The 23,281-nt window shown below is 39.0% G+C and overlaps 2 protein-coding genes across 3 annotated transcripts in view; one reads left to right on the top strand and one right to left on the bottom strand.

The window, feature by feature from the left end:
* SYCP2 (synaptonemal complex protein 2) overlaps nt 1-10,361 on the top strand; it is a 76,837-nt gene extending 66,476 nt beyond the window's left edge. For both annotated transcript variants that reach the window (XM_035025498.1, XM_035025497.1), the window contains 10 exons: nt 945-1,156; nt 5,413-5,503; nt 5,743-5,898; nt 6,435-6,562; nt 7,567-7,661; nt 7,740-7,839; nt 8,092-8,150; nt 8,249-8,327; nt 8,424-8,480; nt 9,100-10,361. In XM_035025498.1, the coding sequence (XP_034881389.1) occupies nt 945-1,156; nt 5,413-5,503; nt 5,743-5,898; nt 6,435-6,562; nt 7,567-7,661; nt 7,740-7,839; nt 8,092-8,150; nt 8,249-8,327; nt 8,424-8,480; nt 9,100-9,177 (1,055 nt within the window). In that variant the 3' untranslated portion in view covers nt 9,178-10,361. The remainder of the gene's footprint in view (nt 1-944; nt 1,157-5,412; nt 5,504-5,742; nt 5,899-6,434; nt 6,563-7,566; nt 7,662-7,739; nt 7,840-8,091; nt 8,151-8,248; nt 8,328-8,423; nt 8,481-9,099) is intronic.
* A 10,489-nt stretch (nt 10,362-20,850) lies between these two features.
* The window catches only part of PHACTR3 (phosphatase and actin regulator 3), a 205,201-nt gene continuing 202,770 nt past the window's right edge, over nt 20,851-23,281 (bottom strand). Inside the window, exon 13 of the mRNA XM_035025495.1 lies at nt 20,851-21,443. Within this exon, the coding sequence (XP_034881386.1) occupies nt 21,428-21,443 (16 nt within the window). The 3' untranslated portion in view covers nt 20,851-21,427. The remainder of the gene's footprint in view (nt 21,444-23,281) is intronic.

The raw sequence follows: 23,281 nt of genomic DNA, 5'->3' as shown, positions 1-23,281 counted from the left end.
ATAATGTGAAAGCTGAATAAACTTTTAGGTTTTTAATCCCCAAATATATTTAATAACATGAAATTTAATAACATGAATGATGGGGATTTCTACTTTTTTTTTTTTTTTTACATTTCATTGACAAAAGTCTCCAAGGAATATCATGGTCATTCTGTGGACCCATAGCAGATTATCTTCATGATTTGAGGTTTACTTTTATTTAAAAATAACTGACAAAAATTTATATTCTTTGGAGCTCTGGTGTATACACACACACACACACACACACACACAAACATACACATATCACACACTTTTCCAGCATAGAAACTGTAAGTTTGTACTTTTTATCTACTTCACTTCCTTTTAAGGATATTTTAAAGCATTTCCAAGTATCCATCTTTTCAGTTAAAATTCGGGATTTAAATAAGTTAACATATACTTCCTCCAAAGTAGCTATATTGTTCTTTTCTAGAATATTTTCATAGCGCTCAGGACCACTGACAGGTCAGATAACCACATACTAGAAGACAGATGTACATGCCCTTATCCGACCTGAAAACTGTCTTGAGAATTCATTTATACAAAGACTTATTTTGGCTATGAATTTCCTCAGCTATATATGAAGGATTTAGATAAGATGATTTCCCAAGCCATCTCCAACCAGAAAATTCTGTGACTTTACTATTTGACTGTATTGGCTATGATGTCAAAATACTCAAGATAATACTTAGGTTGATCATCACAGAGCAGCTCATACCATAGTTCTTATGATTACGTTTTAAATTGAACTATATTTTTCAGAGTTTTACATATTTGGTCTTGATTTATTAAACATTTACCTTTTTAAATATAGATAAGATTTGAGGATTTGATTAATCATTATATTCTTAGAATTTAATCGTACTATTTCTGAAACAGACACCAGTGATGATACCTGCCATCTGTTTTTTGTGTTTTGTGAGGCATTACAGGTATAGAGAAAATAAGAGAAAGGGATTTTACTCAGGATTATGACCGTGTAACAAAATCCCTATCACCTTCTCCAAAAACTTCATCACCTGAATCCTTAAGCAGTAAATACAGAGTTGGAGGTCCAAAAAAGTCGCCTAAAAACAGTGATAAAAATTTATGTGCAAGAGAAAGTTGCTCGCCAATTCCACGATCCTTCTTGTTGGTAAGAATATACATTATTTTTTTCCTTTATCAGATATATCTGAAGAGGGTAAATCATTTGCCTCTAATCTTAATCAAATATACATTGCTTATCCACCTAACATAGAGTTCTGGGTTTGGTCTGCGGGAGAAGAATAACCTACTGATAAGTAAAATAGCCTCCGTGAAACTTCTAAGACTAATGAGTAGCTGTACGGGAGGAAGGTTGTGTGGTGTGGGACGTACTAAGTGCTACTAGGAGTATTGGGATAGGAATGATCATTCCCACAGTGGCACTCCTCACTTGTCTGTACATCCAAATCACATAGTTCGTGAATGAATATTAACAATTTGAATGATAAATGAAAAATTCTTTATTCTTCCTCTTTTGTATATTGTTATATGTACCATTTTTTCTTTTTTCTTTTTTTTTAAAGATTTTATTTATTTATTTGAGAGAGAGAATGAGAGAGAGAGAGCACATGAGAGGGGGGAGGGTCAGTGGGAGAAGCAGACTCCCTGCTGAGCAGGGAGCCCGATGCGGGACTCGATCCTGGGACTCCAGGATCATGACCTGAGCTGAAGGCAGTCGCTTAACCGACTGAGCCACCCAGGCGCCCTGTACCATTTTTTCTTAATATGTAGGTATGTTCACAAGGGTTGTAAAAAGACATTAAAGATAGGAATCAATTACAGTCAAAGTGAGGGAGGATAGCTAAAACTGTCATGCCTACAAGGAATAGTTTTAAGTTGTGGATACTTTGGTACCAGTTTACAAACCCCACCCCACCTCCACTCCCTTTTTTTTGACTTGGGTTGTATAAATGGCTTAAATTAGAGAATTTTAAAGCAGTAATAAAGTTATACAACTGACTGCCAAGATATTATAATTTACTATAACTGGGTATAGTAGAAAGAGGTTTGAGTCAGACAGATTCGCATTTAAATCCTGGCTCCACTCTTTGCTGACTGTGTAACATTTTACAAGTTAATGAGTCCCCCTGCACCTCAGTTTTCTCATCTGCATAGTGGGGCCATGGAAAATTAGTCTGATTGCGCATGCATTACTACCTGATACATAGTAAATACCCAAATATATTATCCTCTTGATATGTACTAACCTCTGTACACAGAGATGGAATTAATGAGAGTTCAGTACACCTACAGCCATGGTCTGAAATCTCTGATTAAACCAAACTTCTGTCCTAGCATTTCAAACTGAATGTTTTTTTTCCTATAGACTTTTAAGCTCCTTCTATTCTATTTAGCAAGTAGTCTTCACAGAGCATATTTTTCTAACAAAATCTCTCATGAAAGCACCAATGTGCCAAACAGATAAAAATAGAGCTACACTATTTAAAGCAGGAGGTCTGCACCCTAGCCTACTTGACCTTCCTCCCCAATAACCCCCACGGCACCTTGGCAAGACTCAGTTTCTACAGACCACAGTTTGAACACCAGTTTCCTGCTAGATCATCATCCCACCATCCTTTGTCAATATTGCTCTACTATCCTTGGTTTCCCTGAACCCTTTCTCCCCTCAGTATTCCATCTTGCAAATCTCAAAACCTAGATAATCCGCTGCCCATTTTCTTTTATGTTACTCGGTGCTAGTTGGAATTTTAATTGTCACATACTTATTGGCCATTTGTTTCCCATTTACTGTTGACTCTTAGATATTAGAAATTTGCTATATAAATAGTTCTATCAGCTTACACTCCAACACTGCCATGTGATAGTGCCCATTTCTCTACAGTTTTAACCGGCTGTTACCAGATGGTTCTCATTTTGCCAATCTGTAATTATAGTGAGGAACTTTGTTTTTTAAAGATTTTATTTATTCATTTGAGACACACACAGAGAGAGAGAGAGAGAGGCAGAGGGAAAGGGAGAAGCAGACTCCCCACTGAGCAGGGAGCCCGACGCGGGGCTTGATCCCAGGACCCCGGGATCATGACCCGAGCCGAAGGCAGACGCTTAACCATCTGAGTCACCCAGGCACCCCAGTGAGGAACTTTAATCTGCATTTTACCAATTAACAGCATCAGTATTTCATAGTTTTTGGCTGGTTTCTGAATTGCCTATTTTTTTTTCTAATTTTTTAATTGCATCGTCTGATTTTTCTTATAAATTTGTAGGAGTTCTTAAAATATTCTAGATATTAATTCTGTATTGGTTACGTACAATGAAAACATTCTTTTTCCAGTATGTTATCTTTTCACTTAAAAAACTTCCATATGACAAAAAAATGATACCATAAAATTTACCAGTCTTTGTGTTCAACAAATCCCTCAGCTACTGTCATATTCCTTTCTGGTAAAAATACTAGTTTTGATGCCTTTTAACTTTTAGGTTTTCAATTTTTCTAGGATTTCTCTTTGCACGTGGGTAGTGAATTAGTGCAGCATCATGCATGAGGTACCCTGCTGTCTCCATCGTTTGCAGTGCTCATCTGGGCACAGCCCCGGCAATGAGGGGGGCAGCTGTGAGGCAGGCTCTCTCTGTACTGAGGCCACATCATGAGTAGAGCCTTACAGGGGCTTCACCACACCACACCTCTCTCATTCTTGGCCCTCTACTCATTCATGTAAATTATGCAGTTTGTCTAAGGGAATTGCCATTTTCCAATATTGATACTGAGCTTTCTCGTCCACATATTTTTCTCTCTACATTTTGGTGCTATTTCCAACAAAATTATGCCAAATCTTCCACAAAGAAAATAGATTAATTCCTGTGTTTTATGTATTTCCCTTTTTCTGTATTAAAAAAAACTAAATTTTCTGGGTTAATTTTTTGCTTTTGTATAGAAACACTATTGATTTTTATATCCCCAACTACAAAGACTAATTCTATCATAATTCCCTGCCTAGGGTCTCTTGGATTTTGAATATAGACAATTACTCATGATAATTTTTGCATTTTCCATTCCAGTCCTTATACTTGTTTTTTATTGTTAAGGTGATGATGACCTCAGGGACAGTGTTAACTAGATACCATACCAGTAGGCGTGCTTATTCCGTAGTTTTTGGTGGTTACTTCTATCAAATAAATGTTTTAGTTGTCTAAGGATTTTTTCCCCTTTAATTGGGAATGGGTGTTGAATTTTAGCAGCAAATGAATTATTCCCTCAAAACACAAGTAGTTTTGGTTTCATATTGTTGTGTTTTGGCTTTAAATAATTTTCTAATTTCCTTTGGGCTTGCATATGTCTCGTTCATTCATAGCCCAGGCTCACTCCAATTAATAATACTGTTGTGAATGGAAAAAACAGAAATTCTGTGGTACTTACACAAGATACAATTGCAACAACTACTCAGATGTAAGCATTTATAGTTCAGAAAAAAGTTGATGAAGTTGAACTTGCAAACAATGAAAATCCTATACAAAGCAATAGAGGTTTAAAGGGTAGTATAACCATCCAACTTAAACTAAGATTGTTCTTACAAGAATCAGATTACTGGCCTTTAATAATTATATTTTAATATTTTTAACTGTTACTGAAAATCTGATGTTTAAAGTATGCAGGATGGTTTGATCATGGAAAAAAGTTGAAATTTTTTAAATGAGAAGCTGTAAGGTCTTAAATAGTGAGGATATAGCTGCTGAGCCACTGACATGCACAGTTATAACTGGGACTTTCTGGTTTCATTATATAGAACTTTGTTTGAGCTTTGTGTCACTGTAGCAGTCCATCAGTTCATCCTCAAAAATACTGTAATAACCTGTAAAACACAGAACGGTAAGGCAGAATTTTATAGCTTGGGGAGGGCTCGACCTCCAGCTCAGTAGATAGGCTTCTGTTCCTTCTCTGCTTGGTCTGGATCTACTACCTAATAAGTAAAGGAAGGCAGCTGGGGTGGGCATGCATTTTCATGGAAGAGGAAAATGACTCATTTGACTGGAATGGAGAAACTTGCGTACTGAAACAGGAAAACACCAGGTTAGATGAAAAGGTGTGGCTGAAATGCAGGTTGAGAGAGGAGTTTAGACTTCTGTTTTGTATGACTTCCCATTCCCTGACTCAAAGAAATCGAAATCCTACTAAGGAAGAATAGTAGTTGAAAATTATTGCTGTAATTTAGGATTGAAGTGAACAGAGGAATTTTCATTAATGTGTGGTTGTGTTAGAGATGCAGAGGAAGGGATATAAACAAAACTATCTGAAAAAGGAATGGACCCCATTTGCAATTCCCTTGCTTTAGGGTTTGAGAAAGATGGTCAAAGGCGAAGCCAAGAGCGCTTACAGAATTTGTTTCCAATTTCTAATATCTGTTTTAGGGAAGTCATTCCGCATCTCCACTATCCCTGTCTAGTGAAGAAAGAGAGCAAATATGGTGTGACATGCCTTGTGACTCTCCTCATGTGTCAGGTTTGTAGTCCTACACTGCTTTAAAACAGTATTACTGAACTACTGTGCATCTAAAGGAATTCTAGTTGAAGTCACAAAATTTATTCAGTTTAATTAATGTCAAATGGAGAATAGAGCTTAATGCACAGTTGCCTAAAAACAAATAACTGAAAGCCTTTTTTTTTTTAAATAAAAGCAAGACAATTATTAGGTATTTTTAATCAAGATTGTAGCACTGTTGTTTTTTAACTGTACCTAAGGCCCTACACAGCATCTTAGTCGCAAACGAATGTACATTGAAGATAATCTAAGTAATGCTGATGAAATACAATTGGAAGAGGAGGAGGAAGGGAGAGCATACTTGCTTCCCAAAAAACTGTCTAAAACCGAAGATAGAGATCATCACACTTACAAAGGTAGGTAGATCAAATGCCTTTGTCAAAATGCAATTATTGTGGAACTTGGTTTTAGATCTTGAATGATCCACAAAAAAATCCCCTGTGTAAAGAGAATTCTGGATCAGTCTAATAAGGATGATGCTTTATCACAAAGTTCATTTTATGTGAAAAATATGGCAGTAAGGGTGTGTTTGTACCCATAAATCTCCTTTATGATTCTATTATTGATTACCACATATAAGCTTTACTAGAATATAAATTTACTGAGAGATTGGTGTGTCATTAAATATTTGGTTATTAACATGGAAATAGTTAGAAAATGATCAGTCCAAAAATGTTCCATCCCAATATTACCATTGCCAAGATTTTTTAGAAATCAAAATATTTTTAAATTGAAAAACAGGTCTACCTTTTATGTCAATTCTTAGATCATGCATAGAATGAAAATAAGATTTTTTTCTCAGCTTCATGAGCTTCTAAACTGCATGAAGTTTAACTTCAGACTAAATTTGTAATACATATTTTAACTTTACCTGATTGTCTTCATTTTTTAGTGTCTGGAAGCATATCTCCATTATCAACAAATGACTTTTCTATCCGTGGGGAGAGCTGGGAAAGTGAGATCTCAGGGCTAGGGGTGATGTGCGAAAGCCTCAACATAGATTTTAGAAGGAAGTTTCATGTGAGTTACCATTCTTTAAATTATGATTTATACCCAATAATATGCTAAGATACTAGCTTTCTCCTAGACTATTAGCTGGGTTGATCCTTTGGCAACAAAATACCCATTTGTTAACTCCCTTGGTCCTCATGGACTGGTGAAAAGTGGAATGATTCATCTTAGGAGCCAGGTTTCTCTTCTAAAATTTGTGCGTTATCCATATTCTTTCTTTTGCTAGATTCTTTGTCTTATTTCCCTTTTCAGTTTGTTTACCATTTGGACTCTTGGCACGATTTTTCTTTTTTTCCGAACAATTTTCATGCCTCATCTTTTTATGGCATGGAGAGGACTTCTAGAGAGGGCACCATCACAGAGCATAAAGGATGGAGCCCCTCTCATTCTTTGTCACCAGGTCTGCACACCTGCGGAGCCTTAGCTGCTGAGGCTCCAGTGAGGTGATGCTTACAAAAATACTTTCTAGAACAATTTTTAATTCACATGCCTGTGTTTAGTTCTCTTTGCTTGCTGTTAACTTGTACAGAAAAAAATCTTTTATCATCAGTCCCATCTCTTCCTTATCTTTTTCTTCTCTCTGAAACTAAGAATTTGTATATTTTAATTATCAAAGGTCAACCTAGCCTAAACAGAGAAGCCCTGATTTATATATCCTGTTCCGCATCTGGCTAATCTAGCAAATATGTTTTCATGGAAGATGGTAATTCTGAGTGTGACTTTTAGGCTCTGTTCCCGAAGAGAATTATAATCAGTAGCATTTTTGTAAATAATGTAGACTGTGGTGTCTTTACAAAAACAATGATCAATTAAACCCTTAGTCAAAACCTTCTTGTTGGAACCAGATGCTGCCCTGACTGAGCTAATTAACACTTGGGTTTAAATCACCAAGTTTTTCATTTGTTACTTTTCTGAGTTCTTAGTCATTCACATGGTAAAGCCTTTGTTCTTAACATAGCCTGAGTTAGATTATTTTGTAAAGAGTCTTCAAGTTAAAAATTAGTATTTTTCAGATCCGCCAAAAAATGATGGATTATTTTACTAAGCAATCTTGGAAAACAGCTCAACAACATCTGAACACAATGAACCATCAGATTCAGGAGTATAGGTCTGTAATAAAAACCTCTTTTGAAATCTTCTGAATGCTATAGTTTACAAAAATAACCTCATTTTGTTTCTTTAATAGGATCAAAAAACTTGATAAGTTCCAATTCATCATCATAGAGGAGCTGGAGAATTTTGAAAAAGATTCACAGTCTTTAAAAGATTTGGAGAAGGAGTTTGTGGTTTGTGCTTTTAAGAACTTTTTTAAAGAGCTACACTCGGGAAAACTGTTAATTTTGTTCTTTAGGAAATGGTTTTAGATTTCATATACACACACTTGTAGACTGAAGCTTATGATAAATACCTTTGATAATAAGGGGAGAACCCTGAGAGAGAGTGTATAATATCTAGAATATGCTTAGCATATAGCCACATTGTTTATTTAAATTAGGAATATAGTAATTCTCCAAGAGTTTTTGTATTTTAAAATTTAGGATTTCTGGGAGAAGACATTTCAGAAGTTCAGTGCCTATCAAAAAAGTGAACAGCAGAGGTTAGTGTGACGTTCTTTATACATTTTTAATCTAAAAATCCAATCACTGAATTATAGCAATTTAAAATGATAACTACAAAGGTAACTCCTTTTGTTAGGCTTCACCTTTTGAAAGCGTCACTGGACAAAAATGTCTTCTACAACACTGATTATGAAGACACTGTTTTTACATCTGAGGTACCAGCTTTTACACGTTGATATATCCTCTCTCTCAATACCTCTTTGCTGTGAAAATTTTACAGTAAATTTCATAGATGAAATATGTATTTATAGATGTGTTCGATGAAAGAAAACATGAAAATGCTGCAAGACAGGCTCCTGAAGGAAACAGTAAGTCCACTCTCAGGTCAGGGTTTCACGTGCACCAGCCACCAGTCAATGACAATTCTGTCACAGGCTTTTCTTTCTTTTTGGACTGAGAGAGAGTTTTAGTTGTTTAAATTAGAATAATGGGAGCAAATTTATAGTAAAATATTAATAGAGGTGATTAAAATGAGTCTGTCCTAAGGAAAAAAGGAATATCAGTTTGCAGATTTTAAAATGAGTTAAAGAATGATTTCCTTGTAATGCACTTAATTTTAATAGAATCTCACTATGCTGGATTAGTAGAAGATCAGGACTTTGTAGCTAAGCCACCTTAGCTTGAAGCAAACAAGCTAACTAGACTGGTGAATGAAATTCAGTCTAGAAAAAAAAAATTTTCAACAATTTGGTATTTCAAAGACTGGATCTCTCAGTTGATCTAGAATATCAGTGATGATCCCTGAACTCTGTAGCTAGCTAGGAATAGATCCGGGGAGGAGAGGGGTTAGATAGAATGAGCACTGATACAAAATAACCTTATGAAAGGGATTGTTTTAAAAAGAAGCCCAAGGTTTTTTTTTTCCTGTTTGGTGGTTTTACAGTGATAATTTAAAGTTTGATTTTTCCCCCCCCTCCCCGGCTATAGCAAGAAGAGGAGCTTCTTAATGTACGCAGAGGACTGATGTCATTATTCATGGCTCATGAAAGAAATGTTCGTGTGTGATGTCTAGTTGTTATCAAGTTTTATCCACTTATTCCTTTTTGTGTATAACAGGAAATACCAGAGTAGCCCTACAAAGAGAAAAATACACATGTCACCCAGGGAAGAGTGCTTTTGTAGGAGCCTCCAAATCCAAAGAAATGTCGTCTTATGGATGAGAAAGAACTACTTTAACATGACTCCAACCTCAAGAGACTTCTTTCTATAGAATATTACTCTTCTTTTAAAGAGAAATTTTTGGGAAACCAAACAGTAATAGGCATTTGCTCGTTTTTGTAGTACTATTTACATTGCACAAATCTTACCAAGTTAACTATACTCATAAAACTAGTTTAATAAAGTTTATCATATAAAATATATTTTAAATGAATACAGACTAAATAGAAGGTATTACTAGTTCAGAATATACTACATGTAATAAAAATTTAGCCATGCTGAGAAAGGGGAGAAGGCTCGGATTTAAAATGGTTCCCTGAGTGTAAGTCGGTACTTTGAGCACATCGTGGGAGAGTGTGTTTATTCAGTTATGGCTCCAGTTACTTTATTGTCCGAACATCTCTTCACTCCTAAGCAGGCTGTTTTGACCAGTACTTTTTAAGCTCCTAATAGTCATTATAATAGTATCTTGCTAAAATATAAAAATATACATTTGTTTTAATTGTATATTAAAGTTGAAATAAATGCTCTGTGACTTGAATATTATAGTTATTTTATGAACACTGGATCAAACAAAAATCTGAACTGAAGCAGGATAGTAAGCAGCCTCACTCCCTATTGCTGGCCTGCAGAAGGGTAGCCGAGTGTGGGAATACTACCAGTATTTAAGTACAGTGGTAAAAGTGGCTTTCTTAGTCTAGCCAAGCAGAGGAATTCAGTTATTGGGAGGGCAGCAGGGATTCTATGTCAAGAGACAGTGATCGCTCTCTCTACTCGAACAGTAAATAATACTCAGGAGTTGAAAGTCCATGCTGCCCTGGGAGAGGACCCCTCCTGTTTGGCCACACTTACAAGTCTCCTAAATCATGTGTCACATGCCTTCCCTACTGCACTGTGTGTGTGTGACCCAGCCCAGGTCTCCACTGCCACCTACTTACTCAGTAGTTGTCCTGCTAAATCTCCCTTTCCAATGTTCTTTTCACCCCAACCTCCCCCTGCAGCTTGCTTTCTGGAGTAGTCCCAGGCCATTCACTCCACCACTTTACCTTCCTTGTTCCTCTTCCCTTCCTTATCCATTATAGATCCTCTAGTCAAAAATAATACTCTTTTCCCCCTCTCTCCTCTCACTGAGTCTGCTAATTGACACCCCTCATTCCACAATCGGAACATCACTGGAGAAAACTTATAATCAGGCTTAAATTTATGACCACATATTTCACATGGCTACTCAGCAATCCTACCTCTGCCCTGTTTAATTGACTTTACCACGTTTCCAGAGTATTACCGCATATCAATACCACATACTTTCCATTCCTTGTCTCTTTCCTGGCTTCTGTTTTCCCTCTTAATGCAGGGCTCATTCCCGGTCTGTCACTTTTCTTCAATCTGTACTTTCTCCTTAGGTAACTTCACATGGTCCCATGTAATAGCCATCTTTGTGTTGATGGCTTGCCAATGCATACAAGTTCTGACCTTTATCTTGGACATTAGCATCGCACACAACACTGCTTTTTTGACAGTTCTAATAAGCATCTCAAGTCTCAGAACAACCCTTGATTTCTCTCCCTCAGTACTTTCTCAACACCAAAGGGAAAAAAACACCTTGTCTCTCCATCTCTCTTATCCACCCAACTGTGCAAGCCACAACCTAGGATTCCTGATTTCTCTCTTTCCCTTGGCCACTTAGTTGATCAAGTCCTGCAGATTTTACTGCCAAAATATGTTCCCCGTATGTGTAATTTCTGTCACTTACACTGTCACTACTATTGACTGTCAGTATTTCTCACACAGACAATTGCACCAACCTTCTAAACGGCTTTCCAGCATTCGCCCTTGCCTTCCACAACCCTTTATTCACTTCGCAGCCAAGATATTCTTAAGTCATAAATCCTAGCATGCCTCTCAGGTACGTAAAACTCTCCAGTGACCACAAACTGTTAACCAGTGCGTCAAAGAAGGAGCCACAGGGAAATTCGAAAATACTTTGGGACAAATGAAAATGAAACATTCTGAAACTTAGTGATACAGCTGAGAGGGAAGTTTATAGCTGTAAATTTAAAAATGAAGAAAGATCTCAATAACCCAACTTAAACTTTAAAAACTAGAAAAAAGAGCTAACTATACCCAAAGCCATTAGAAGGAAGGAAATAATAAAGAATACAGTAGTTATTTAAGGAAAAAAAAGTGGAATAGAAAAACAACAGAAAAATCAATAAAACCAAAAGTTGGTAAACCATTATTAAACAGACTGAGATAAACAGAAGACTAAGATTTCTTTTTTAAAGATTTTATTTGAGGGCGCCTGGGTGGCTCAGTTGGTTAAGCGACTGCCTTCGGCTCAGGTCATGATCCTGGAGTCCTGGGATCGAGTCCCGCATCGGGCTCCCTGCTCGGCAGGGAGTCTGCTTCTCCCTCTGACCCTCCTCCCCTCTTGTGCTCTCTTAAAAAAAAGAAAAAGAAAAAGATTTTATTTGAGAGAGAGAGCATGAGTGGAGGGAGAGGGAGAAGCAGACATCCCACTGAGCAGGGAGCCCAACGCAGGCTTGATCGATCCCAGGACCCCGAGATCATGACCTGAGCCAAAGACAGACATTTAACCAACTGAGCCACCCAGGCACCCCCAGAAGACAAATTTCTAAAATCAGAAGTGAAAATTGGGGACATTACTACTGACCTTGCAGAAATAGGATGAGAATACTATAAACAGTTGTATGCCACAAATTATATATCTCATGTGAAATGGATGAATTCCTAGAAACACAAACTGCCAAAACTTAGTCAAGAAGAAACAAAATCTAAATGGTCTTGTAACATGTTAAAGAGACTGAATCAGGGGCGCCTGGGTGGCTCAGTCGGTTTGGCATCTGACTCTTGATCTCGGCTCAGGTCATGATCTCAGGGTTGTGAGAGTAAGCCCCACGTCAGGCTCCATGATCAGCTGGGAATTTGCTGGAGATTATCTCTCTCCCTCTCCTTCTGCCCTTCCCCTGCTCATGCGCATGTATCCTCTCCCTTAAATTTTTTTTTTTTTTTAAGATTTTATTTATTTGAGACAGAGAGAATGAGAGAGAGAGAGAGAGCACCTGAGAGGGGGGAGGGTCAGAGGGAGAAGCAGGCTCCCCGACGAGCAGGGAGCCCGATGCGGGACTCGATCCCGGGACTCCAGGATCATGACCTGAGCCTAAGGCAGTCGCTTAACCAACTGAGCCACCCAGGCGCCCTCCTCTCCCTTAAATAAATAAATCTTTTTTTTTTTAATTTTTTTTATTTATTTATTTGAGACAGAGAGAATGAGAGAGAGAGAGCACATGAGAGGGGGGAGGGTCAGAGGGAGAAGCAGACCCCCTGCTGAGCAGGGAGCCCGATGCGGGACTTGATCCCGGGACTCCAGGATCATGACCTGAGCCAAAGGCAGTCGCCCAGCCAACTGAGCCACCCAGGCGCCCTAAATAAATAAATCTTAAAAAGAGATTGAGTCAGTAATCAAAGAATTCTACCAACTATTTAAATAAGAATTAACACCAGAAAATAAAAGAGGGAACATTCTTAACTCATTCTATGAGGCCAGTATTCTCTTCCTCCCAAAGTCAAATAAAGACATCACAAGAAAATTACAGACCAGTATACCTTATGAATGTAAGGTAAAAGTCCTCAACAAGGTAACAAGGTAAATCCAGCAGCATATTATAAGGAATACATTTAATGGAGGAGGTAAAAGATTTACACATGAAAACTATGAAACATTGGTAGAAACTAAAGAACACCTAAATAAGTGGAAAGACCTCTCATGGTGCTTGATTACAAGACTTAATATTGTTAGAATAGCATACTTGGAAGTAATTTACAGATTTAATGCAATCCCTGTCAAAATCCCAACAGCCTATTTACAGAAATAAAAAAGCTGATCCTAAAAATCAAACGGAAATGAAAGGGACCTCACATAGCAAAACCACCTCAAAAAAATAATACAGTTGGAGTACTCACACTTTCCAATTTCATACTTAACTACAGAGCTGTGTTAATCAAAACTGCATAGTGCCTCAAGAAGGAGAGACATCTAGACCAACAGAATAGAAATGACAGTCCAGAAATAAACCTGCTCATCTATGGTCAACTGAGCTTCATCAAGACTGCCAAGACCATTTGGTGGGGAAAGGAGTAGTCTTCAACACATGGTTTGGGGTAACTTGATAGCCCCATGCAAAACAAGTTTGTGCCCTTACTTTACACCATATATAAAAAAAATAAATTGATCAAAAACCTAAAAGAGCTAGAACTATAAAACTTAAGATAAAAAAGCATAGGAGTAAATCTTCATGACCTTGGATTTGGCAGTGGATTCTTAGATAAGACACCAAAAGCACCAGCAACAGCAAAACAAAACAACAAAAAACCCAAAAGGTAAATTAGACTTTAAAAACAAGAAAACCTTTGTGCAAAGAGTACTTTCATAAAAGTGGAAAGACAACCTACAGAATGGGAGAAAATGCTTGCAAATCACATATCTGCTTAAGATCTAGTGTTCAGAACATATAAAGAATTCTTACAGCTAAGCCACAAAATGACAAATGACCCAATAAAAACAGGGGCAAAGGATTTGTATGATCATTTCTCCAGAGAAGATGTACAAATAGCTAACAAGCACACGAACATGCACGGAATATCATTAGTCATTTAGAAACTGCAAATCACAACCATAGCAAGATGCCGCATCACACCCACCAGAACGGCTAGAATCAAAGGACTGAAAATAAGTATTGGCAAGGTGGTGCAGGACTCGGAACCCCACGGGTTTCCAGGGGGAATAAACACTGCAGCCCCTGTGAAAACCAGTTTGGTGGCTCGTCCCAGAGTTAAATGTGGAATTATCCTGTGACTCCACAATTCCACCCTCTGGCAAAACACCCACAGAACTGAAACCAGATACTCAACAGATACGGTACAGGAATATTCGTCCACAGCAGCACAAGTCCTGACAGCCAAGCATGGAAACGCCCTGAACGGGCATTAAGTGAATAAGCGCAGTGTGTGCACGATACACGAGCTGTTCCTCGGCCATAAAAAGGAAGAAGTACTGATTCATGTTACAATGTGGATGAACCTCAAAAAGACGCTATGGGAAAAAATAAACACAAACGGTTACACTGTAGGACTGGATTTCCATGTAAATCCACAGAGACAAAGCCGGTTGGGGGTTGCCAGGGGCTCAGGGAAAGGGAAGATGAGCAGTGCCTACTTCAAAGATAGGGGGTCTCCTTTGGTTAGGATGAACCAGCCGGAAACAGTGGTCGGACGGCTCCTGAGTGTATTAGACGCCACTGGAGTGCGCTCTTAGCATGGTTAGCTTCCTGTTCTCTGCATTTCACCTGAATTTACTTTAAAAAAATTACTGAAAACCCACAAAACCTCTCCAGAGGCGTCCTTTGCGCTTAAAACCCAACCTTTCGATCAGGGCCTGAAAGTCCCTACGTGAGCTGGACTTTGCCTCTTTCCTCACCCTCACTTCTGGCTCCTCTCCTCTCATTCGGCAGACTTCCAGCACTGTTGCTTGCTTCCACCCTATTCCTGCCGTGGGGGCTTTGTCCTTGTGCCTCTGTTCCCACGGGCACACGCTGTCCTCTGGGACTCACGTGAACGGTACTTCAGAGCGGTCCTCCCTCACAGACCTATCAATCTCACTATCACTCCAGAAATTTCTTTCTTCCTCCCTTCCATAAACCCCACTGCTGTAAATTCTAGGAGAACAGGAACCTTGTCTGTCTTACTCACTTATGAGTAGTAATTTGGGTCACTATTTCCAGAGCCTAAAAACGTGCCTAGAAAAGTAAGCTTGTAACAGGGTGAATGAGTGAGGGAACGAATATAGCATTTCTAGGCAGGAATTTACTGAATTCAGGGAGGGCGGAGATGCCTGAAACTCTCAGATCCGCAAATGCTGTACAGTTGTTGCATTTCCACTAAAACGGATAATGAAGTATTAGTCAATCAGCCACCTGAGCATCTATTACATGTCACATGCTGTCCTCAGCTGTAGATACAGAGATAAGCAAGAAATGAACCGTTTCCTTGTACTTAAAAGGAACTTAACTCTAGGAAACAAAGTGAGTGTTGCTGGAGGGGAGGGGGGTGGGGATGGGGTAACCAGGTGATGGGCATTAAGGAGGGCACTTGATGGGATCAGCACTGGGTGTCTTATGCAACTGATGAATCACTAATCTCTACCTCTGAAACTAATACTACACTATACGTTAATTGAATTTAAATAAAAAACTTTTTAAAAAAGATTTTAGAAAGACGTGACATGTGTATATCCATGTTTTGTAAGAACAAGGAGCATCTGAATTTCAAAAAAAAATAGTCATAAAGAATTCTATGGATTTCCATTTTATTGGCCCCTTGGAAGAACTGTGTGTGTCAAATGTACATAGACTTTATTATCAAAGAAGATATAATATTTTTGATGTTATATTTGTGATGTTTAGTTTTGGGTTTTTTGAAAAACATTAGGGCTCGGTCGGTTAAGCGTCTGACTCTTGATTTTGGCTCAGGTCAGGATCTCATGGTTGTGAGACTGAGCCCCGCATCAGGCTCTACACTGAGCATGGAGCCTGCTTTAGAGTCTCTCCCTCTCCCTTTGCCCCCCCCCCACTCCATGCTCTTAAAAACAGTTCATTAAAAAAAATGAAAAACATTAGGTCAAAAAAAGTCCATGGAAAAATTCTAAAATAATATCTAGAGGAAAATAATTCAACCTTTTTTCAGGAATACAGATGTTTTGAATGAGATCTAAATGTTGCACTGTCTTGAATTTTAATTTAGATACTATAATTTTGGTTTATGCTGCTGTGACAGCAATAATTTTAAAAGTACAGGGAAGCTGGAGCAGTGTGGTTGTCATACTAAAGAAATGCTTGCCTTTAACATCAATCAATAAGGCCTTTATTATTTACCTCAAAAAATGTGCATTTTATGCAACTCTACTACTGTCAGTATGAGTTTATAATGAATATTGATGTTTGGGACAGATCTGATGTCAAAAAGTCTTAAGCAATGTAATTGCAAAAAAACAATGTAATTGCTTGACTTTGTTCTGTGTAATGCATTTTTAACATTTTATATATTTATTTACACTTAAGAAAAATTAGAGCAGGAGTTGGCAAATTATCGAAAAGACTATAAAATATGTGTTTTAGGTTGTGTGGGCCAACAGGTAAATTTGAGAATATATGTAGGTACTTGCAAAAACATGTAAGAACCATTCTTGGCTTGCAGGCCATTAAAAAAAAAAAAATAGAAGGGCAGGCCTGGTTGGTGGGCTGTCATTTGCAAGACCCCTAGTGTAGAAGAAAACTTCTAAAGATCAGATCTCTCTCTTCTTTACTATACAATGTATTTCTCAATCTATCTCACTGTTTAACAAAAATAGTGATTTAAATCAATTTTGTATTAGCAGAGCCTGTTATATGAGTTAACTAATATAGCTATAACTTCTTGATTTTCCTATTTCTAACATATTAAAAATAAATGAGTCATTCTAGCCAAAAATTTATATTTCTTACCTGGGTTGCAATTTCACACCATGTTGGTGTAGGCTTATCACACTTCCTCAACCAAACTGAGCTGCAAAGTGGTAACTGTTCCAGAAGGACAGACGGGAGAGAGAACAAATTTTGCATCATTAGTATAACCAGGCAGAAACTTAAATACTCAACTCCAGAGACGATACTACAGAGACGTAAATGCCACCAAATTCTGACACCACGGATGCCTAGCAGATCCTCTGAGCCATGGTGGGCAGCGTGGTTTTCATTCCGCACTTAATTCCACAGTGAACTGGCAGTCTACAGTGACAAAGTCTGACGACTCCGACCTCAGCGCGTGGTGTGAAGCTCACGGTGCTGGAGCCAGCTCGGCAACCACCTGTCACTACCACCTCTTAACAGCTGACCCACTCGCCGTTACTGTCCCTGGATTCCTACGCACCTCCCGAACACACCGGATGAAAAGTTAAAGCTAGCTTGGAAGGAATCATAAATGCTATGAAGAAACAACTGAAGTAGAATGTTGATCACAAGAACAGAGCAGGAAATAACGGCAACAGACAAAGCTAAGTTGGGATGTAAAAACTGGAGCAAGGTGTTAGATGTTCCTGAGACCACTCTGTGCCACCCCAGGAGTCAACCACTGTAACCAAGAAGTTCTCCGGGCAGAAAGCAGGGGATGCAGCATTTGTTTGGGGCACACACCTGTGCATTTGCAAAACATTCATCTTTGAAAAGGGGGAATAAATTGCATTTAGAAAGCAATAACGTGCATTTAAAAGCATGGTTTTTAACTCTAAGAATTATTAGCATGTACACCATCTCCAGATTTTCTTACCATAGCTTATTGTCAAGAAAATGTGATTTTTAGAATTTCCCTATTCATCTTCTTTAAAGGGAATGATTTAACTGCTGAAAGACTTAAAAGTTACTTTTTATTACTCTAAACATAAAATACCAATCTGTTTTCATGAAGCTGTGGGAATTTGTAACTAGTAGCTTTTCCGTTGTTCATTCTAACATTGTCTAAACATGAACTAGTTGGGGCACCTGGGTGGCTCAGTTGTTAAGCATCTGCCTTTGGCTCAGGTCATGATCCCAGGGTCCAGGGATCGAGCCCCGCATCGGGCTCCCCGCTCAGCAGGAAGCCTGCTTCTCCCTCTCCCACTCCCCCTGCTTGTGTTCCCTCTCTCGCTGTCTCTCTGTCAAATAAATAAAATCTTAAAAAAAAAAAAAAATGAACTAGTGATACGTTCTTATATCATCATCAATACATTTACAGAGAAATTAATTTATGGTGATTCACTGTTTAAAAATATTTTCATACGTTCAGTTCGAGTCTCAACATGTTCAGTTTCTTATGAGCATCTTCTCAGATGTTTCTTTCACACGAAAAACTGGAAAAAATCTCTGGAAAAGAATGGGGTTTAGATTAGAAGCATGTGAGACTAATAATTTTAACAACATAATAGAATTTTACATTTCTGGACTTGAACTTGCTATTAAAGAACTGTGGATATGTAGCTTAAAACTTGGGCTTTTCACCTCTAAAATTTAGACTTGTAATTACTATGTATTTCCACAAGATGGACTTCTTGATGTTAGGGTTTTGGGGGTTTGGAGATTGTTTTTATTTTTAGTTTTTAACCATTTCAATTGTCTAAAAATTACTTATGTAATATAATTTCAAAGTCCTTTTGACATGTTTAAAAATATCCTTTTTACAGACTTACAATATACTATTCCCCCTATCATGCCAGGTTAAAACTTGATACTTCTAGAAGTGATTTAATTTCCTCTCATAAAATAATCAATTACGGTTTTTAAATCTTTTAAACTCCTTAAAAACAGAATTTCTTTAATGACTTAATATTCACTGTTACTTTAATAATTAATCATAGTTTATTTTGTGGAAATGAGAACAAATGATTTGTGAAGTTAATGCATAAAAACCTGATGACTCTTGGTGGTGAAGAATTGTGGTAATTCAGACGTTGTGACTGTTATTGAATAGGGAGGCAGCAGAATCGGTTTTTTCTAAGTCTTCAGGCTCTTAAGTATATACACTTTCTCTTCAAATTTATAAAACATATGTAAATGTATATACACAAGCAGATGTATCACCCATACCATGAGATTTAAAAGCTGCTTTTTAATTTTGTTCCTCCAACTAGGGTGAGGGACATTCGAGATGCCCAAGAGAGCCTTCCTCAGGGCAGGATTCGGTGTACCTAGTAGGTGCGGAGAGAACATACCTGATTCACAGTTTCAGTTGCTCTCTCAACTTCTGTAATACTGGGTAAGAACGTCAAATATGGAAACACAACTTAAAGGAATAGTTTATGATTAATAAAAATACAATAGAGAAGTTAGATACTGTTGCTAAAAATTTTGGTTGCAATGAAAATGTCTTCTGGTCTTATGATATCTTAGAACCCTTAAGCCTGAACCAAACCAAACCCTCCACTGGGTCTCCTGTACCTTATTTTCATTTTGAATTTTATTTATCCATTAGTTATGGAACTTTACTTGGGCAAAAACCCTGAAAATGTGTCCTATCTGCCAAGTTACCTCTAACCAGGGGCCCATCTTCCAAGCAGTACCGTTCCTTTCTGCCTTGGGGGCCAGCATGGTTTCGAAAAAAGCACCTTTTTCCTTTCTTTGTTTCATAGTAAGTGCATTGATATCTCTATGTGAAGGAGATTGAAATCTTACTTTTACATAATTTGGGCTCCCACTTAATATTTTAAACTGAATAAAACAAAATAGGGAGCTGCTAAAATGTAGTTTAGAATAGGGAAAAAAATTAAAGTTTTCTGGAGGTTGGCCGCAAATAATGGGTTATGAATAGACTATAGGTATATATTAAATATACAATATATAAGCATACACACAAATGCTTATAAAATTAACTGGCTTCGAGATAGAAAAGCTTTAGACATCATCTCATTTCATAGACGAAGAAATGGAGGCTCAGAGAAGTGATGCCGTTCCGCACAGCAAGGAAGTGGTAGACTTGGAACTTTCCCGCCATAACGGGGATTTCTTCCAGAGAGTCTAATTCAACTAACTGACACCACGTTCACTAGCATCTAGGCTTGATCACAAGTCCCTCAGGACAAAGTGCTGCCACAAGGGTTGAGCAGTTTCCATGGGCTCCTGACCCACTTCAGTCTTAAAGAAGTTGAGCAGGAAAGGTCGTGGAAAGCCGTGAGGCGGGTGTGCAGTGAGGAGTCACAGAGGACGTGCCCCAGCTCCAGGGGCTCCTGGCCGCCCCACCAGCGGCTAACGTTTATGGAGGCGTGGAACGTGTTGGTCGCGCTCATCTCCTTTAGAAGTTACAGCAATATTTTGGGAGAGATGATCTTCCTAGAGAGAAAAGAAGTATCTTGGTGAATAGCGCAGAGCTGGGATTTGAGCAACAGGGTCTGCAAGCTCCTAAAGTCAGGCTCCCAGCCACTGGGCTTCCTGCCTCACCACGTACCGGGCGGGCGGGCGGGCTCACCTGTGAGGACGCTTATTCAAAGGCCAAGTAAAAATACCTTTCGGGGAACTTTTTTTTTTTTTTAATTTATTTTCCCCCTTTGTGCCAACATTAAGTTTTACCTTTGTGCTGGGGTAAATGTCCTCTTCGTAATCTCCACTCCATCTAAACCTCTGTCTCTTATAACAGAGTTTTCCATAATGTTTGCAAATGTGAACCTAAAAATACTCAAAGACGGCCTAATTTTCATCGTGGTAGAGTTTTCCACCAAGTTGTTGCTTATCTCTGGGTTCATTACTCGATGATACATGAAGTTAAATTAATCTGATTTTCTAAGGCACAAACCACAGGTACTAACAGAATTTACAAAACAAAACACACAAAAAGTTGGAATTCTCTTATGTGTTTGGATCTGATGGCTTGAAAGGACTAAAACTCTACTTATTTCACAGATTTCCGCCCTCCTCCCAACCCCCCAAAAACGTAAAACCCAGGTTCATTTCCTGCAATAAGTAGTCATTTAATTAAAGAACAAAATTAACAGGAATCAAAATGTTGCAGCTGTATTTTTTGTTAGACATTATATAAAAAAAAAAAAAAAGAAAAGTATAATACAGTCAATAATTTTGTGGAACATGAACTTAAAGAGTTCTCAAATTAACTGTGATCAGAATAAAAATGTCTTTTCCAACAGAATCCCGAACGCTGCTGCGCCGCAGGTCCCGCGTCAGAGGCCCGGAGGTGCACCCGCGCATGCACGTCCCCCGGCCTCTGTTTTACTGCAGAACTGTAAAACCGGGTTCAAAGGCAAATGACCGTTTTCTTCTGGGAGAGCGACTCTGGGTCTCCACTGGGCCCAACAGTTTCCACTCTGCAGACACCAGAGGGCGAAGGGTGAACTCTGGGTTCCCCTCGTACAGATGAGCACAGCCCAGACTTCACCTGCCTCAGTGAGCCCGCTCCTCTCGCTGACGAGGCAGGGAGTCATGAGCCGAACTTCAGGAAAGTTCCCTGATGAATGTTCAGTGTTGGTATCAAAAATTAAACACAAATTCTTCTCAGAAGAAAATCTCTATGGCCTGTGGAATCTAGGAATTATAAAAAGACAAAGAGTGTAAGGTCATACATTCCTAAGTTAAAATAGTCAAAACCTCCCACAAATAAATGTGTGGCTATTGAAAGTTGCTCAGAGAGCCAAGATGGAAAACAGAAGGATGGGCCCTCTTTGCTTCAGGCAGTGGAGGCCTCCGAGGGCTCCCGGCTCCCGGGCCTGCGCTGGACCCCAAAAGGAACGATAGGCTGAATTCTGCCTAAAACTCAGTCCGAAAGCTGCTGGTTAAGCTCTTGAAGTGTGCAAGGCCAAGGCTTTGCGAAAATCAGAAGTAAAGAATCGATTAATAAAACAAACTTTTGGAAATTAGAGTTACCGTTTTGTTTTTGTAAGTTGGTAATGTGTTTGTGGTAACATGTAATACATTTACCAAAGTCTCAGGTGACTAAAAATATTGTTCTTTTAAAAACTGATATTAAGTGCTAAAATGTGGTATAAAGACCTTAAGAATTATTTTCTGATGTCCAAGTATTGGGCCAGCTCTTAAAATTCTATCATCTAAGAAAGGTATTAAGGACTTATGAGAGAAGATGTATATCTTCAGTAAACAACTCTTTTTTTTTTTTTTTAAGATTTTTTGTTTATTTGAGAGAGAGAATGAGACAGAGAGAGAGAATGAGAGGGGGGAGGGTCAGAGGGAGAAACAGACTCCCTGCCGAGCAGGGAGCCCGATGCGGGACTCGATCCAGGGACTCCAGGACCATGACCTGAGCCGAAGGCAGTCGCTTAACCGACTGAGCCACCCAGGCGCCCCAGTAAACAACTCTTAATAATGTGTAATGGGGGGGGCACCTGGGTGGCTCAGTCGTTAAGCGTCTGCCTTCGGCTCAGGTCATGATCTCAGGGTCCTGGGATCGAGCCCCGCATTGGGCTCCCTGCTCAGCGGGAAGCCTGCTTCTCCCTCTTCCACTCCCCCTGCTTGTGTTCCCTCTCTCGCTGTGTCTCTCTCTGTCAAATAAATAAATAAAATCTTTAAAAATAAATAAATAAATAATGTGTAATGGGAAAACGTATTCAATATTTTGACATTAACACACGTAACACTATGTAACCATTCTATCCTTCTTAACATGGTAAACATGAAAAGTAGCTTTAAATGTTTTACTGGACAATGTTGATTTCCTAAACATTTTTGAGTGTTTTGGATACTCGAAACTAAGATGATCTATTCCTGCCCAAACATATGCCAGTCACGGGGGAAACCTTAACAACTTTTAAACTGTTTATTTGCAATCATTTTCTCCTGCTCTTACGACCTCCTCTTCCTCCCTTAATATATTCACCCCGAAACCGTCCTGGAGGATGGAACCCCATACACCTGGCTCTGCCCCACGGCCACACCGACCTTACAGAGTTAGTCTCCTAAACCACCACCACAGTGGCCACTTTGGGACAAACCAGAAAAGGAAAGGAATCTGCTCTTTTAGTTTAAGGCAGTATCCATACTCAGGATTTCCATTTTCTCAGTATCTGGGGCTTCAGCGTCTCTAGGCCAAGGGAGACGTGACAAAGGGCCGAGGAAAGAACATCCCTCCCAATAAGCACGGGAAGCCAGTCTTTCCCCCGCCGCCCCCTCCGGAGGCCCCGCGGCATCTGTGGACAGCACGTCCACAGCACACATTCCCCACGACGAGGACAGGACGGCTTGGTGCTGGAACACGGCCCATGTATCCCCACCGCAACAGAGGCTCCCCGGAGCGGGGGCCCCCTTTACCTAACGCCTCGCTGCTGTCTCCACGCCCGGCATGACCCCTGGCATGACCCCTGGCACGCCGTAGGGACTCCAGTATTTGAGTCTGGGGGAAGCATCAGCTT

Source organism: Mirounga leonina, unplaced genomic scaffold (genome assembly GCF_011800145.1).
Source record: "Mirounga leonina isolate KUSES-001 unplaced genomic scaffold, KU_Mleo_1.0 Mir_195, whole genome shotgun sequence".
Classification (NCBI taxonomy): Eukaryota; Metazoa; Chordata; class Mammalia; order Carnivora; family Phocidae; genus Mirounga; species Mirounga leonina.
The sequence above is the reverse complement of the archived record's forward strand: the minus strand, read 5'-3'. Positions and strand labels throughout refer to the sequence as shown.